Genomic DNA, 18,968 nt, shown 5'->3' on the forward strand with positions numbered 1-18,968 from the left:
TTGGTGGGAGTGTAAACTAGTTCAACCATTGTGGAAGTCAGTGTGGCGATTCCTCAGGGATCTAGAACTAGAAATACCATTTGACCCAGCCATCCCATTACTGGGTATATACCCAAAGGACTATAAATCATGCTGCCATAAAGACACATGCACACGTATGTTTATTGCAGCACTATTGACAATAGCAAAGACTTGGAACCAACCCAAAGGTCCATCAATGATAGACTGGATTAAGAAAATGTGGCACATGTACACCATGGAATACTATGCAGCCATAAAAAAGGATGAGTTCATGTCCTTTGCAGGGACATGGATACAGCTGGAAACCATCATTCTCAGTAAACTATCGCAAGGACAGAAAACCAAACACCGCATGTTCTCACTCATAGGTGGGAATTGAACAATGACATCACTTGGACACAGGGCAGGGTACATCACACACAGGGGCCTGTCAGGGGGCAGGGTACTGGGGGAGAGATAGCATTAGGAGAAATACCTAATGTAAATAAGTTAATGGGTGCAGCAAACAAACATGGCACACGTATACCTAGGTATCAAACCTGCACATTGTGCACATGTACCCTAGAACTTAAAGTATAATAAAAAACATACATACATACATATATATATATATATATATACTAAAACCAAAACAATATCCTAAAACAGATTGGATATAGAAGCAGCTATAAGAATCTAACTACCCTCTAAGAAGTCAGACATTGAAGAGGTTTGCAAAAATGCAAGACAATGTTAGTCTTCTCATTATTTTTATTTTGGAAAATATAATTTATTTTAAGTAAAAAGATTATTTATATATTTAAAAAAGACTTAGACAAACTGCTCAAATTTTAAAATGAAACTTTGTAGTAAAAAAGAAGATATACTATACTGTAATTTCAAGCCACTCAACAAAGCCTGTTGAACAATCAGTTATGCAGAGGAATTTATTAAGCGTTTAGTTTTGTCATAAATTCAGCCTCCCATACTTAATATACTGCAGTTCCATTAGAATCTAGAGTGATTACTCTTTTGGGCATTCTTGAAAACCACTCAAAGAATCCAGACACAGTCCTAAAGCATATATTCACTAACTTAAAACTTCACCTTCCCTCATTCAAAAGTTTCCGATTTACACATCTAAAAGATAATGCAGTCTAAGGTCATCAACAGATTCATGCAGTTGAGCATGCTCATTAAAAACAGATGAGAGAAATTTAGACAACTGCCAAAGCAGATCAATCTTCAACTGTCTCACACTGCAATCTGGGATATGCTTACCTTTGCTAAGGTCACAGGCTCTGGATCAGTGGGAATGCAGCTAGCACACAGAAACCTATTATTATTCATTGCAGTAGAGCTGTAGCACTATCATTAAAAGTCTCCCACAAAATATTTGGTACTGGTCAAAACAGGGAAAATAATGATGTTAGAATTCTATATGCTTACAATATATAATTCAGAAACTAAGCAAATGCATAAGCCAATTTAAAAGTTAAGGAATCTCTTGGGCCTCCCTTCTCTAATTACTTGCCCCTCCATTGCCGCTTTCCCCATCCCGCCTCCATCCCCTTCTACAAAGTTCAAGACATTGTTCAACAAGGATTGTCACTCAAATTCATCACAGAAAATGAATTCTAAGAAGGATTTAAAAATTGTTAGTGATATGCCTGTGAGTCACTGCCATCCAGCAATGGAGAATTATTCTGTCAACAAGTTTCTTGCCTGTCTGAGCTTACATTATTTTCTTATTAGCCTAACAAAATCTTTTCAGTCCATAAACTGACACAATTATCCATGAAGAAAAAGAAAGCTGACATGAAACAAAATATGTAATAAGGCTGACATAAAACAAAATGTATAATAAGACTACTTCTAACACATAGTAGGTGTTCAAAAAGTAATTGCTGAATTATTTTTTAATGTTCAACTTTAAAAATATCAGCCCAGTGCTTCCCTTTTGTCTTTTAAGTAACCCAGATCTACCAGTTCTTAAAAAAACCTTCTACTTGATCAGACTACCCATTTAAAACTACCATTACATTTCCCTCTACTTTCTTGCCTATTCCTTAAACAGGGGGTCACCCACTGTTTCTACTTTGTATCTACTCATTCTCTTAAATCCTTTCATTGTGGTGAAATACCCACAACATAAAATTTACCATCCTAACCAATTTTAAGTATACAATTCAGTGGTATTAAGTATATTCATATTGTTGTGCAACCATCATCACAATCCATCTCCAGAACTCTTTTCATCTTATTACACAAAACTGAAATTCTGTATCCATTCAACAACTCCCTGTTCTCTCCTCCCCACAGACCCTGTAGAACCAACATTCTACTTTCTGTCTCTGTGATTCTGACTACTCTAAGTACCTCACGGAAGTGGAATCTCGCAATATTTTTTACGTGACTGGCTTTTTCCACTTAGCATAATGTTCTCAAGGTTTATCCATGTTGTGCATATGTCAGAATTTTCTTACTATTCCATTGTATGCATATTCCACATTTTGCTTATCCATTCATTCATCGATGGATACTTGGGTTGCTTCCACTTAAATCTTGCTCAAGATTTGAGTGTGTGTGAGTGTGCATGTGTGTCACTCCATTCCCCATATCAATATTTAAATTTCCTGAAGGTTAATGATTTTTTTTTTGATACAGGGTCTCAGTCTGTCATCCAGGCTGTAAGTGCAGTGGCACAAACATGGCTCACTGCAGCCTTGACCTCCTGAGTACATGTGATCCTCCTGCCTCAGCCTCCTGTGTAGCAGGGACCACAGGTGCATACTACCAAGCCTGGCTAATTTTTTTTATTTTTTGTTGAGATGGGGTCTCACTTTGTTGGCCAGGCTAGTCTCAAACTACTGATCTTCCTGCCTGTTAATAATGATTTTATTCTTGCCAAATCTAATGGGTTTTTTCACATATATCATATTTCTCTGTGTCAAGCTACTGGCCACTTTTCATCTTTCCTCTCTCTAACCCCCACTGTTGGAGGAGAGGTGGGGGGAGGAGGAAAGGGGAGAAAAGAAATCACTTACGAAGATGCATACAATGCAAACAGAATAAAAGATGAAAGATGTCGCTGGACCAGGAAGATGAAATGAAGCTGTTAAAGGCACTTACAAAATATATGAGATCCTTAATAACAGTTACAAAAGGCAGACAAGGAAGCAAAATCAGTCACAGGATTCACAATATAAACACAAAATGTCTGCTCAGCAGTACATCTATTCTTATTACTGAGACCTAAATGAAGAATTATTCAGGAGGACTCTTGGCAGACACTTTGCAATATGGCAAGTCTATGCGCCCTACTACATTACCATCTATCCCTTCCTGAAAACACTCCCCTCTCTAGATGCTCATGACACTGTGCCTTCCTGATTCTCCCTCCATGTCTCTGATGGCCATTACTGATTTCATTCATCAATTCTTTGCCTTTGCCTTAATGCCAATCTTCCCCAAGGCTACTCTCTCCCTTTCCTTCTTTTGGTGAACTCTCAATTTATATGACTTGAATTATTATACCTTTATGTGAGTGAATCACAAATCTCTTTGTTTGCTTTTAGAACATTGCCCTTATGCAACTATAATCTCCTAGTGATAAACACCTGCTTTGCATTTTTTTTAGCTGATTATTTGGTAAGAAAAGTTGCTGGAAATAAAAACGATAAATTTCCTTCTATGAAAACTGCCATTCTGGTTCATTTTGTCAGACTGATCTAGATTCTTAATTTCAAACTATTAAGTAATTATCTGATTAAAACACTGAAATCAAAAGTATCTAAATGGTCTATTATTTTCAACATCCTGAAAGAATTAATGTTGATGCAAAGAGAGTGAGAAACAGAAGATTATCCAAGGGTTAGAAGAATGCTTACTGAGGACCTTTTATTGAAGAGGTTCTTATCTTTAAAATATAAAACCAGATGAGATGAGAAAGATAGAAAGATATAAGCTTTAGTTGTTCTATTCTATGCAGGGTAACCATCCAGAGAGTGAAATGGTTTTTAATTATAAGATATAAAAACATGCTGAGTGATTTATTCTATTTTTTATCATTCATTTCCTCTGAGCTACATATTTATATATGTAATATATACATAAATATACATATCAGAATCATAGAAATGTTTAGAATTTTTAGAAAGATCAAAGGTCATATTCAAATTCAAAAGGCTGGCTAATACCTTGGAAAGTTTTAGTTTTCATTGTATTAATATTTGTAATTTACATTATTTCTATTACAGTCGCTACTAAAATGCTAAGTAACATTCAGTTAAATGGGGGGAAAAGACTCAAGTAAGCATAAGACTTGTCTGAAAAGAAAAAAAAATTAACTGACCATCTTTGAAGACAATGTCATTCTCAACAAACAAGTCCTTTATTCAAAAGCAACAGGAATATTTGTTCTACATAAAGTAGAATATAATATAGTGACTCTCCTGCAATAACATACATTTGAAAATCTAAAACTATTTCCTGAGTCCCTCCTTCCCACCTCTTTCCCAAAACAAAGACGGATAAAGGAAAATGTAACACACACTCATATGCAACTGATTTCCAATTACTAGGAAAAGGGTAGAAAGGACAATATGATGTCCAAAAAAGGCTACTGTTTTCTAGATAGTCCGTCACAGTGAAAAGTGGACAGCCCTCATTTTTACCTTCTGCAGAAGGTTCTGTTACTGTACTCCAACCTTGAGGTATCCCTTGAGTCTGTGAACATAGCAGAGGAGAAATGTAGAATAATTCAGGTGTACAGAAAACCATAAGGCAAACTCACAAACAATCTTAGAATAGTACCTCCTTAAATCATAAGAAAAGCTTCATATGTTGAATTATATACTGGAAAACTTGTTATGTGAGAAAAAACAAGGCTCAAAACATTTATTTCACGTGTTCCTACAGAATAGAATTGTCAAGTTTTCTACAGGACAGAGAGATATGATAGGTAGTTGGTCTCTGCATCTTCTTCTGAGAGGGGGTCTCTATTTCAGAATAAAACCAAGAACAATCTATGTAAAGAAGGCAGGATTGTCTCAAAGTATCTTCCACAAACTAAAAAGACAGAATTAATCCCAGTAAATCAGCATATGCAATGATCCAAAATCTCCAAAACTCAAGTGTACTTAAGTAAAAGCGGAAGAACGGACAATAATAAAACAGAAAGAGAAAGAGAAAAAGAAGAAAATTAATAAAACCAAAACAGCCCTGATGGGTAGATTTGAAGTGAAGGGAATAGAGACATTAAAATGCTAACATAAGGTCATGATTAAGAGCAATCAGCAACTTACTGTGAGTGCTATGAACTTATTTGGATAATTTTATAAAAAGAAAGCTATTTGATAATAAAGGGAAAAGGGGGCAAACGCTGTATGAAGTACAAAAATCAATTCTAACTAATGATTAATACAAAACAATGTTTGCCAAATTTGTAAATTAATCAAGAAAGACTTACACTATTTTTCTAGCAAACCCACGTTAAACTCCCTTAAATGTTGGTTGACAGAGTGAATGAGCAACATACTGTTGTCACCTATTCTCTTCACAGAAGAAACCTGGACTATTAAAGACCTTTTGTTAGTGGTAGAAATGATGACACCTGTTACTCTGAAACTACACTCTACCTCAAGAATGGACCTTCCCTTGCATAAGGTGCTTTCTGTGAACAATTAAAACTCAGTCCCTCCACTGTGTCTATAACAAGAACTTCTCCTAAAGCTAAAAGCATTGTAGGAAAGCAGAAAAGTGTTAAAACCTGATTTACTAAAAGAGCACAGGTATTTGTGGCATATTAACAGCCTTGTGTTTTTTCAATGCGTTATATTAAATACAAATATCCTCCTATCTATTAATCTAGCACAGTGTCTCTCACTGAAGGAGTGACAAGAGATGAAAAGTAAATGTTCCTTAATGCAGCTCGTCTGGCTTTACTTAAGTTCTGTAGGTGGATGGACATGCTTTTCCTTTTATTATCCCACAGTGCCTTCTACATAATCTCAGTTACAGATCATAGCACATCCCTTAATTACTTGTTAAAAGATCTTTCTCCAACAGACTGTAGACAAGTGGAGGACAGAGAACACATTCTTCATGTGTGTATCTTTTGTACCTAGGACAAGGGCTTTCTCATAATAAGCATTTACTAGAAAATTTTTCATGTATGAATCAGTTAAATAAACCCCCCTCCAGGCCCAGTAGATCCAAAAATCACAGGGAGAAAAAAACTGGAATTCATTCTAAACACAGGGGAAAAGTTAACCCAAATCTTCCTTTAAAACACTGCTCAGAATTCATGTTTCATTCTTCCCACTCAAAGCCACATTATATTCAACTCAATGCTAATGTTCCTGCCAATAGTGAATTTGTCTTTTTATAACTCTTCTACATTACCAAGCCTTCTAAAGCAAAAAGCTATAGTAGCTCTTAATACTTAGTACAATGATGATAAAATGCTAAAATACACTACCACCTCCCACACAGTAAATATTGCTAATAGATAATTGCTAAAATAATATCCTTTTTTGCTACCAAGACAGATACAGACCAAACTTCCTTAATACAGTGCTCCAGCAAATCACTATGGATTGGTAAGCACTGGAGTATGAGTGGAATCATACTTGCCACTCTTGGAGCTGCTCATCAGATTTACACAGAGACTCAATACAGTCTGGTCTCCTCTGACCCAATCTCCCAGTATTCTCCAACTCAGTGCCTCTTCCAGCAATATGAGTCTGCAATATCCCATAAATGTGCCATGGTCAGATTTACCTTACAAAAACAGTAATAATAGATATCTGTTCATCACTTACTATGTGGTAGACAACTTTTACTCCCATTTAAAAGATGACAGAACTAAGACACAAGATGGTTACGCACTACGTGGTAAGAGCAAAAGACAAAATTTTTAAAGTGTTTATTATTATCTCACATACACTAAAAATGTATTATCTCTTGTGTAAATTATGCTTAATTGAAGGATTTAGCATTTAGATCTGGACTCATTTTAATGTGCTAACTTGTATATCCCTCTCTTTCTTATTTCTATGAAAATTTTACCTTCCAAAGTCTTGTTGAAGAGCCATCTCCCTAATGAAGTCTTCCCTGTAATAAATCTGTCCATTCTCTTAGATTCCTACAATCTTGTCATTTATATAGTATTTAATCAAACCTTCTTGAATTGCTATTTAACATTTCATCTGCATACATGCAAAACATCGTTAAGCTCCTGGAGGAGAAAGGTTGTCTCTCATACTTCCTTATTTTCTACTAATGAGTGTGATGCATATTGTAAATATACAAATAAATATTTTGTTGATGGATGCCACAAAGATAACACTACCTTATTATCTGCAAGGCTTACGTTTTAAGTTACTCTTCTGATAATGCTAAACAATACACACTTTTCTACTTACAGTTTTTTTATTCTAGTCTCATTGTAACCAACATCATACACTTTAAAGAGCTGGTGGATTTTATCAACATTTAGAAATCCCTTTATACTTTCATACCCAGAAGAAAAATCATGGCTATAAAGGTTCTATATATTTTTAAAATATTTATAACTTCCCTTACTTTTAGGAATTTTATACCCATGGTCAGAAATTTTTTTCTTTATATTTCCTTTTATAAAATATTTATATTTTCGATGTCCTAAACAGAAAGAAAATACTCTTGGTCATTTAGTCTCTGGCTAGCCTTTAAGTATACTTGAAAATAACCATTATTAAGTGCCTGTATCTTTCTTCTCTCAGACTATTTCAGTTGCTTTAAATTTTTAATCCTTAAAATAGATAAACATTATCTTAAATTTCCAAATGTCTATTCAATTTGTAAAGCCCAAAATTAAACAGTGACCTTAGGTAAGTTAAGACTTGCGCTGAACATGATGGAAAGATTACCTCATGGTTGTCACATGTTATAATAACTAACCCAGTGAGTTTTCATTTTAAAAACAGTGTATTACTTAATCAGTTTTTTATCTACTATAGTCTCTAAATCTTGTATATAACCAATAATTTTCCATCTACATTTTCCTGCATTAGGTATCTGGCTACTATTTAAATACAATCAGTAATTCTCACAACGTTTCCAGTTTATCAAAATCTATCTGAAATCTAACACTAGTTTTTAAATGGCTTTCATTTGCATTAGACAGTTGCCATGTGCAACTTGACCAAGCATTCTCTCTACACACACACACACACACACACACACACACACACACTGCATTAAAGTCATTGCTGAAATTCTATTTGAGGTCAGGATCAACTTCTGCATAAAACAATCTTACTTTTCCGCAGTTGACAACATTCCAGAAAGATCTTGGGTACATTTCACTGTCCAGAGTTTGCACACAATCATGGTATATATATAGCTTAGTCTGTTCATTTTATCAATAAATATTGTGAGACTAAGTCAAAAACAGTATAAAACTTTGAATATGGCTGAACTTTTTAGTTTATTTCGCATTATTAGTGAATGAGAGAATCAACCTTTACTAAGTGCCTAACAGGTGTTGCCATAAATTATGTCAGGTACTTTTATTACATTACTGATTTATGTCACACAAGAATTACATCTTATAAGTGAATTTTCCAAATCTGTCCAATGTCTCACTGTTCATAAATAGAAGAGCCAGAATTTAAAGCTGTATAGTTTGAAAGCCTACATACTTCCTATAGCATGCCACCTCCACTTTCACTTCTAGCAAATTTTCAGGTAACTAAAGAAGGAGGCTGGGTGTGGTGACTCCCACCTGTAATCCTAGTGCTTTAGGAAGCCAAGACAAGAGGACTGCTTGAGGCCAGGAGCTGGAGACACGACTGGGCAACATAGTAAGATCCCGTCCCAACAAAAAATCAAAAATAAGCCAGTCGTGGTGGTGCACGCCCATAGTCTCAACTACTCCAGTGGCTCACTTGAGCCCAGGAATTTGAGGCTGCAGTGAGGTATGATCATACCACTGCACTCCGGCCTGGGTGACAGAGCAAAATGCTGTCTATTTCAAGAAAAAAAAAAGATGTCATGGGGGAGCTACTATTTATGTTCTACTTCTTGTCTCCTTCTAGAACTCCTGGGTCAACCCAAACACCACTTTCTGTGTATAATAGTGAGCTAATCACTCCCTCCAGTGAGCTATCTCCATACCCTAAACTTACTCCTATTATTGTACTTATCACCTTATAGTGTAATTATTTGTTTTCTTTGTCTTTCCTACTCAGCAATTTGCTCTGTATACCCCAGATCCATGTTTAAGTCATCATTAATCCCCAGGATCCAATGCAATGCTTGTTTAGCACCTAATAGATACAGTCTATTTTGCTGCATGTGCTTCTGTAACATGAATTAGTTTATGTGCCACTAGTAATTAGGGGTCACGTCAATGCAAAAGTCACATCATTTCGTATGTGACTTTTCCAAACATGGTATCATTTCACATCGCCAAGTAATATCAAATGGATGCAAGGTATACTAACTGCCAATACAGCAAGCTACAAACAGGAGCTTCCACTTACCCTCCTTCTTCATCTTTGCTCAATTTGGCCAGAGCCTCAGTCTTGGAAATGCTTGTTGCTCAGTTCTCATCTTCATGCACTTTGCCCTTGTCTTCATTTTTTAGCAACCTCAACTCTACTAGAACCCCCCATCTATCCTTCTATAAAGTTATCTTCATTATTTTTAATGTAAATTCCTATATCTACTATATAGTATGTATTGATTAGGAATTTAAAATTCTTTTTAGCAGTACAAGTATTTTTTTTTTTTTTTTTTTGAGATGGAGTGCAGTAGAGCACACTCCCAGGTTCAAGTGATTCTGCTGCCTAAGCCTCCCTAGTAGCTGGGATTACAGGAGCATGCCACCAAGCCTGGTTAATTTTTGTATTTTTAGTAGAGACAGGGTTTTGCCATGTTGGCTGGGCTGGTCTTGAACTCCTGATCTCAGGTGGTCTGCTCACCTCGGCCTCCCAAAGTGCTGGGATTACAGGCATGAACCACCGCGCCCAGCCTGTACTAGTACTTTTACTAATACTGTTAATGCCATGGCTAATAAGTTGTATAGGTTTTGAGTAGTCTCCTTCAGTCCCATTTTTCCCATAAACTGTCATTTTTAAGTTCACAATTTTAAAAAACGTAAGTTTTTAAGAAATACACGTAATGTCTAATAACAGAAATGCCTGTACTCAAAACATTTGACCAACTTAATTACTAAGCATCCAGTACTCATCAGGCATTACACTTTCATTCATTCAACAATTATTTACTGAATATCGAAGTGAACATTCACTACTAAATACAAAGTGAATGCACTGCGCTAGGCACAGGAGACACAACAATGATGAGCAAAGAATGAATGCATATATTTGCACGTGTATGTATGTGTGTGAGTGCGTTTTTTATATATATGTATATATACACATACACACTTTGTGTATAAATACACATATACACACACCCCCACACATTTTTGTATATATTCAAGCAAACAATCTTGAATTACATGTTATTGTTAGGGGTATATTCTAATCTCTACTTCAGCAGTTTTCAAACTTTTTCAGAAGAACTACTTTTCATTTCTCCAGAGAAATTTTAAACAGAAACAAAATATAACAGATAAAAGCAGAGCCCTGCACACTCAACATGCCCTGTCTCTGGGACTCCTCCTGGAGCCTGAATGTTTTAAAAACCAGTGCTCTAGCAACAATACCCCACCCTTCCATGACCCCTTTAATAAACAGAGTCTGACATGGATTGAGAAAAATCAATTAGGTCATTACAAAGCTTCTAGTGAAAGTTTACTATCACTTGACTCCTCTCTCTTTCATCCCATACAGCTGCATTACTAGGAATCCTGAGACTACTTCTCCCAGGCTCTGTAAGGTTATATAGCCAACTGGGGCTTAGAGAAAAGGAAGCAGAGAGGAGATAACTTAGGTCAACTGTTTGAACTGGGGAAATCCCTCATTATCATAATGGTTAGATCTCAGATTAAGGTGAAAGCCTAGGGAAAAAGAGGTTTAAGAGGTCATTCAACTTGAAAAGGCCTTAGCTTAAAAAAAAAAAAAAAAAAATCAAGCAAACAAACATTCTCATAGATCACAAAAGATCTCACGAAAGTCACTAGGGTGGGAAAACAAAAAGGAGTTTAAGAATAGAGTCCTCTTTATTTAGGACACATTAATAAATAAAACACACAAAGTTCCCCTGCCCTATAACACTTACATTCTTGGGGGTGAGGCAGAGAGAGAAGGGAGATATATATAATGAATAAGTCAATTATATAGTATCTTAGAAGGTGATACATGATGGGGAAAAGGAAAGTGTGAAGCTGAGTAAGAAAGACCAAGAGTACCTGAAAAAAAAAATGAGTAAAAGGGGAGGTTAGCAATGTTAAACAGGGTGGCCAGAGTGGTTTCACTGAGAGCAGAGCCCTTGATAAAGACTTTAACAAAGGAGGTGATGGAGTTAGCCATGAGGACGTGTGCATTCCTGCATTTGTGGAATAGCAACAGGTCCAGAATGAATGGAGCACAGTGAGTGAGAGAGATGGATGGAATAGAAGAGGTAAGAGATGAGAGAGAGGTGGAAATAGAAGGCAGGACATGTAGAGGCTTACAGGCCTTTGTAAAGATTTGGACGATTACTCTGAGCCACTATAGAGTAATGAGCAGATCTAATTTACATTTTAGAGTACTCTGCTAGGTGAAGAAGAGACTACAGCAGAGCATAAACAAAGGGAGATGAATTAGGCTGCCACAATTATCCAGGCAAGAGATGATAGTGGCTGAACAAAGGTAGTACAAGAGCTAAGTGGTCAAATATTTTTTTCTTCATTCAAACATAGTCAGGTGGGTTCCAATCAATATACTACATATTTTAATCCTTAAAAAAATACTAATAGCAATAGACTTTGTAATGGATCTCCACCTCCCTTCTTAGTATCTATGGATTGCGGAGCTGTATCATGTCAGTAAAATAAGTTTGTTGCTGAGTTCCCCACCATTTTCACTTTTCCTCATGAAACTGATATTTGTTTATTTCTATTCCTATACAAGCTCATGTTATTTTTAAATGGTGTAGGGAAGAGAAATGGAGAGGTTTTTTTAAAGTCTATATATTTTTCTTTGAAGTCCATAATTGTTTTCTTCTTTCTTCCCCCAATCCAAGTGTATTTCAACAGAAACACATGTAAGCAAGCTATCTACCATCTTCTACACTAAGAAAAATACTGAGCATTGGTGGGACAGTTTTATTTATTTTCCTGCTTCTAAATGTTATTATAATGACTCAAGTAAACTTTATTATTTCTTTACACTCTTAATTGGTAATCGGTCCCTTTAATTTCATTTAATTTTTCAGAGAAAAATATATGCTTACAAAATAATTGCTGACTTTCATGAAAGAACAGAAGCATTAGAAACAAGGAATTTTAGTTGAGTTACTGAAAACAAAATGTAAGTTTAGTGGACTTGTAAAATTTTTTTAATTTTAGTAACTTCCTAGTATTAGGAACCAAGTTGAGATTTTTAGATCACAGACTTTTCCTGTACTAAACACTTACTGTCCATAATACAGCTTGAGAACTTAACAGTAGAAAAGCGAATAAAACACTAATTATCCAATTTTATCATACAACTATTACGAGACATCATAAAGGATTTACTTAAGAAAAAGCTTAACAGTAATAGCCTCCTAAAAACATTAGGAACTATTCTCCACAACTAAAAGGAAAACTTGGTGTTTCCGTATGTTTATTTGCTAAACCTTTTATAATAATGTCATGTAATAGCTGAAATAATGCTTTACAACTTTAGGCTCTCAGACATGCATTATCTTATTTATTCTACTATAATTATATGAGAACAGCCTGCTGCTTAATGACTCTCAGAAAGATAAAAATCATCTTTCAAAAACAAGAAGGGAAAATTATTTACTAAAATATAAATATCCTCACAGAAATGTTATTTTGATTTTTTTGGTAAAAGCATACTATAAGTGAGTTAAGAACAACTAAGCAGGCTAGATGTGCAGACGGGGAGGGAGCCAGATCACGAAGGCAGTCTTACCTTCTGATGTTTTCCATCGTTTCCATAAATCCTCAATTGTTATATGTTTATCTTCTCTGTGCAGATGGCTGTGTTTATTGGTAGCATCTTTATATTTCATATCTTCTCTGATGAACTATAGAAGAGAAAACACTAAGTTAAATATAAATTCATTACCTTACTCTTGATAACTGGAGAAAAAGATAAAATCTGACATCCAGTGGGTGACTATTTTCAAAGAGTAACTGGTAAATTTTTGGTATTGTAGTCACATTATTCTTACATGTTTGTAAAATGTATTTAATGAAATGTCTTCTGCTACTAATCATAATGCCACCACCACCAGCAACAGCAGTAAAAGTACTTATTCAATGTTTATTATTTACCAGGTATTATTCTAAGTTATATAACAAATAGGTGTATACAGTCACCCCCTCCGTATCTGTGGGTTCAGTATTCGTGGGATTGAGAATATTTGGGGGAAAATAGATGGCTGTGTCTGTACTGAACATGTACAGAGTTTTAAAAATCATTATTCCCTAAACAATACAACAACTATTTACACAGCATTTATACTGTATTAAGTACTATAAGTAATCTAGAGACAATTTAAAGTATATGGGAGGATGTCTGTAGGTTATATCCAAATACTGCATCATTTTTATATAAGGGATTTGAGTATCCATGAATTTTGGTATCCGTGAGGAAGAGGGAGTCCTGAAACTAATCCCCCACAGACACCAAGGGACCACTGTATATCTATCCATACAGAGAAAGTCATTTGCCTTTACAACAGTCCTATAAGAAAGTATTATTTATCTTCGTTCAATAGATGAGAAACCAAGGCCCAAAGAGGCTAAGTAATTTGCCCAAGGTTCAAAAAATAATGAATATCAGAGCTGAAATTCCAACACAAGCCATTTGGTTATATTCAACAGCATAATATACTGCCTCAATATCACTGCATTCATTTTTACCAAATACTTGGTGACAGAGATGTTTCAAAACATAATAGATGATAATCTTTTCAATTACTGCATCATATTTCTATGTTCTGCCTTTTTAAAGCTACCACTTTTAATTCAAAGACATTTGATTATGGTGTTTAGAGCTAAAGTATACTTTACAAAACTGAAGTATACCTTCTATTAATCTTACTTTAAAATATAGAGAGAGATAGGCTGAGGCAGGAGAACTGCTTGAGCCCAGGAATTTGAGGTTGCAGTGAGCTATGATTACACCACTGCACTCCAACCTGGGCAACAAGGCAAGAACCTGTCTCTTAAAAAAAAAAAAAAAAAGGCATTAAAATTATCTTTGCTAAAAACTAACCTGTTCTATATTACTTTTTAAACCGTTTCCCATTGTCTAACAATAAAAAGCAAACTCCATTTTATGGCTTAATACCACTTATTAATCTTATCTCTGAGAATCTTTTAGGCCTTATCTCTTGATACTTTCCTCATATATGTACCCATTACTCTAATTATGTGAAACTAATAGTTTTTAAATTGTTTATGCTTTTTCTACCTCAATATTTTTTATTTTTCTTGCTTTGTTATTTTATGTGGTATCTTTTTTTTCTATTGCTCCAAAACTATAAGATCACGTAAAAGATTTCAGAAGTCCACAATGCAGAAACTGAAAATTCCCCCACAGCTACAAATGCCAGAGGCATTTTTTTCTGACTGTAAAAGTCAGAACTGGCAATGAACATCACCTTCAGAAAAAAGACCAAATTCTGCCTGAGTAGAGTTGTTCTCTACTGAAACTAAACAAGAAAATTTTAACAACTGTATAACATTGAGCAAACCATTTAACTTTTCTGAGGCTCAACAACCTTGGGAGCAAAATAAAGAAACAATGTTCTAGGATCAACAACACTGTTGAACATGTGGTCATTCAGCAGAGTAGTGTCAGCATTATGGTAATTAGAAAACACTTCCACAGCATATGGGCCAAGCATATAATATGCTCACCTTGTCCACCCTGTACATATATATTGGAAATTAAAAATCTGGTCCTTCGTCATCAAACGTTTGAAAAGTACTAAACTAAAAAATTCTATGTAATCTGTTGTCTGCTCTAAATAGTGCCTTAAGTTAGTTATATTTAAGGGAGCCTGCCTGAATGCTCCAAGTCCTCCTGTCATCCAACTCTTCTTGACTGACACCTTCAAAATCCAGTAGAGACTACCAAAGAGATGCTCAGAAATTGTCTCTATCTTGGAAAAGGTCCAAGAGCTGGAAAGAAATTCTAGACTGAAAATCATAATGATGGACACAGCGGGGAGGAAATCTGTCTTGGAAATGGTCCAATCAGTTGGAACAAATGGCAACTGTTTCATTTATGTAATATATATTAAAAACAATGTCCTAAAAAATTATCTTTACTACACGAACACAAACAATCTAAACGTGGAGTTCTGTGATTTCAGGATCAAGATATTTCAGAAAATAAGCAAATTTCCACATGACTAGATATGGTATTCTAGCCACTTAACTATTTTAGAAAAGCCAGAATGAGCTTATGGATATATGCCAAACATACTTAACAAAATAAAAGATTTTTTTAATTTTTTAAAGCTTTTGAAGATACCTATAGCTCATCTGGTATAAAAGAACTATCTATTCCTAAGCAAGTTGGGTGAAAATTGAATAAACACAATGAATTGTATTTTCCCTGGAATTACCATCTAAAAATACTTGTTTTAAAACAGAAGTATGACTCCAGGATATCACAATAACTCATAATAAACCACATGAAATAAAAGTATATTCTGTATCTTACAGATCTTCAACAGGCTGATCACAGAATGTGACTAGAAACCAGTATAATTAGAAATATTTTTGTTTGGAAAATGTTTAAATGAACCAAACACACTAAAAATCATCAAGTTCTATGGAACCTTTTCCCAGTATCCTAAAGAAAAAGGCATATAATTCTGACTGTTCAGACTTTTCAAAAACCTTATTAAAAACCCCTCCCATTTTAGCAATGAAGTAGGGTAACTAGAGAAATTTTAAAAGTCACCAATAACTGAAAATGCATACAAAAAAGACAAATATTTCTTCTTTGTATTCATTTGTCAAAAGACAAATACTTCTTATTTGGAATTCATGAATTGAGAAATCTGAAAATAGGATCTGAAATTCAACGAAGTGAGTCTTCAAACAATGTATGGCAAATAATGTAGAGTTCCCTGGTAAATACATCCAGTTATATGCAAACCTACTATAGGGAATCCTAAATTGACAAGGTACATAAGGGAGTGCTCAGCAAATAAATGATGACTGAATATTCTTTTTAAAAGATTCGCTCAGACGATTCTTTTAAATAAACTCTTCCAGTACCACTGAAAGTTAATGCTTTACATATCCAGTTTGGGGAAGTTAGTTTTCATATAATAAACTGATTTCAGTTTCTCATACCTGTAACTTAAATGTTGTATTTGTGCTGTTATTTTTATGACACCACCTTAATAAAATCTGATATATGTTATTATAGACATATTCTGGGGCTGTATTCAGGCCATACCCTTTTCCCAGACAAATACTCACCAATATTAGTGTAGATCCCTTTGTGTGTCTAGTCACCCCCTCTCAATCTATCATCCACAACCACAGCTATCTGATCAAAGGACTGACAGACACCTCACCTAGAGGGGAACAACCCTGAGCCTGTGCCCGGATGGCAGGATTCTTCTCACAGGAAATTATAACTGAGATCATGAAAAACTGGACCACTTGGCCATGGCTCTGGACTTTTAGGGTGATAAACACACTGATGTTGAATGTACCATTTTATGAGTAGTCGGGACGGTCTAGGTGGTAAGGCAAACAGATGAAGCCAATAAATATGCAGAAAGAGAAAATAATGAAAGAGAACAGAGGTGACCACAGGGAAAGACACAGCATCAAGAACAGCCTCCATTCTTGGTGACTTTCTACTTTTAGTTCCTCGGGAGGCCTGTTTTGCACAATTTATGTCCTGATTCGCATAAGTCTGTTTCACCTTCTATTTTTAAATACATAATTTTAAGACCTCAATACTCAAGAGAGGTGATTTATCATCATAGTTAGGCATGCAGACTCGAGTCTGACATATACTCAAAACCTGACTCCGCTACTTACTATAAGACATTTGCAAGCATTTAACTGCTCATTAGCCCCATTTTTCTCTTCTGTAGAATGAGGAAAATAAAATTGTCTACTACATAAGGTTACAAAGATTAAATTAAAATGCATACATAGTGTATGCAAAAGTGTTAGACAAAATATTTTGAGTGGTTTTTATATGTCAGTGTTGAATTACAGTCAAAGTTTAAAACATGAATAAATGAGCATCACTCTGATTACATTGGAAGGTTTAATACATGTTTTGGGGAATATCAGACATTTACGTAAGGTTGCCCAATACACCCATTTCAGATATCCTGAAACAAAATACATAACAGGGATGCAGCAGAAAACCAGTTTCTTTACTGACAATGTAAGCAGAGACTTTCCCAAATCACACCTGTCATCAAAACAACGCAATGTCCAAGGTCTGATATGTGAGTCAGTAAAACAGATGGGTTCTTCATAAACAATTGCAAGGTCTTGAAAATACTACTAAAATAGCTTAGTATAATGTCTCAGAGGAAAAAATCCACAAGAAAAGTACTACTATTATTCCCACTTTTAAAGATGAAAAAAGTAAGGCTAAGAGAGAGTCAGCAATGTATTCTATTTCATATAGCTATTTAAAAGGAGACCCAATTCCTGAAGTAAGTTTTAAAGAATTCTAAAGTCTGAGTTCTTCACCACCATGCTCACCTGGATGTTCTGTATAAATGCATGGATTCCTAAACTCTTAGATGTGATAACATGTTAATAGAGCATGAGCTGCCCATGTTTCTCTCTTCATCTTAAAACTGTTCTAGCAAACAGATAGCATAGTGTTTGAGAGCACAGACTTGGTCTAGACTACACAGATATCCCAAATCTCCTACTTGTTTTATGACTGTAGTAAGTTACTTGACTCTCTGTGCTTCAGTTTTCTCACCTGCAAAATGGTCACCTTCAAAGGGTTATGAGGATTAAGTTCTTTATTTCACATGAAGTGCAAAAAAAAAAAGTGCTTGGTACATAGTTGACACTCAATGTCAACTATTTTAATTTTATTGCAAATCATTTATTTTTCAAAATAATGAGCTGAATTTTTACCTTGATTTGCATATTCTGTATGATTTACTGGACACGAATGAAGACAGTGTGAGGTACTACAAAAACCAGCTGATAATCACTGATCTAAGAATTAAATCTACAAAGAACAGCAATACCAAATCTTGACCGAGACTCACAACCCAACACACTGTAATATGTACAGAGATAGAGGTTACTACTAAGACATTCCTCGTTTTAATAACCTTGATCTTATCCTCTGATATGGTTTGGATGTGTACCCACCCAAATCTCATCTTGAATTGTACTCCTGTAATTCCCACCTGTTGTGAGAGGGACCCGGTGGGAGATAATTTCTATCATGGGGGCAGTTTTCCCCATACTGTTCTCATGGCAGTAAGTCTCACAAGATCTGATGGTCTTGGTCTTATCAGGGGTGTCTGCTTTTGAATCTTCCTCATTTTCTCTTGCTGCCGCCATGTAAGAAGTCCTTTCACCACCCACCATGATCCAGCCAAAATCTACCATTAGACTTTGGCCTCTGATGCCAGAACTCTGCATACCTAAATACCCACTTGAGTGCTTCTTGCCATCCATTACTTATGCATGATCAATACTCACACAATCACATAAGTTAACATTATATCCAATCACCATTACATCAAAAATATATATAGCAAGTCATTTGGAATTAACATTAATATTCATGTTAATATTCACTTTAAGTAGAGGAGGTAAGTATTTC

General features: G+C 35.2%; 1 protein-coding gene across 3 annotated transcripts in view; it reads right to left on the reverse strand.

The window, feature by feature from the left end:
* Positions 1–18,968, reverse strand: part of STIM2 (stromal interaction molecule 2) — a 178,786-nt gene that overhangs the window by 59,313 nt on the left and 100,505 nt on the right. For all 3 annotated transcript variants that reach the window (XM_058430140.1, XM_032135447.2, XM_032135446.2), the window contains exon 3: positions 13,080–13,194. In XM_058430140.1, coding sequence (XP_058286123.1) covers positions 13,080–13,194 — 115 coding nt within the window. The remainder of the gene's footprint in view (positions 1–13,079; positions 13,195–18,968) is intronic.

This window comes from Hylobates moloch, unplaced genomic scaffold (assembly GCF_009828535.3).
Source record: "Hylobates moloch isolate HMO894 unplaced genomic scaffold, HMol_V3 SCAFFOLD_17, whole genome shotgun sequence".
NCBI classification, from domain to species: Eukaryota; Metazoa; Chordata; class Mammalia; order Primates; family Hylobatidae; genus Hylobates; species Hylobates moloch.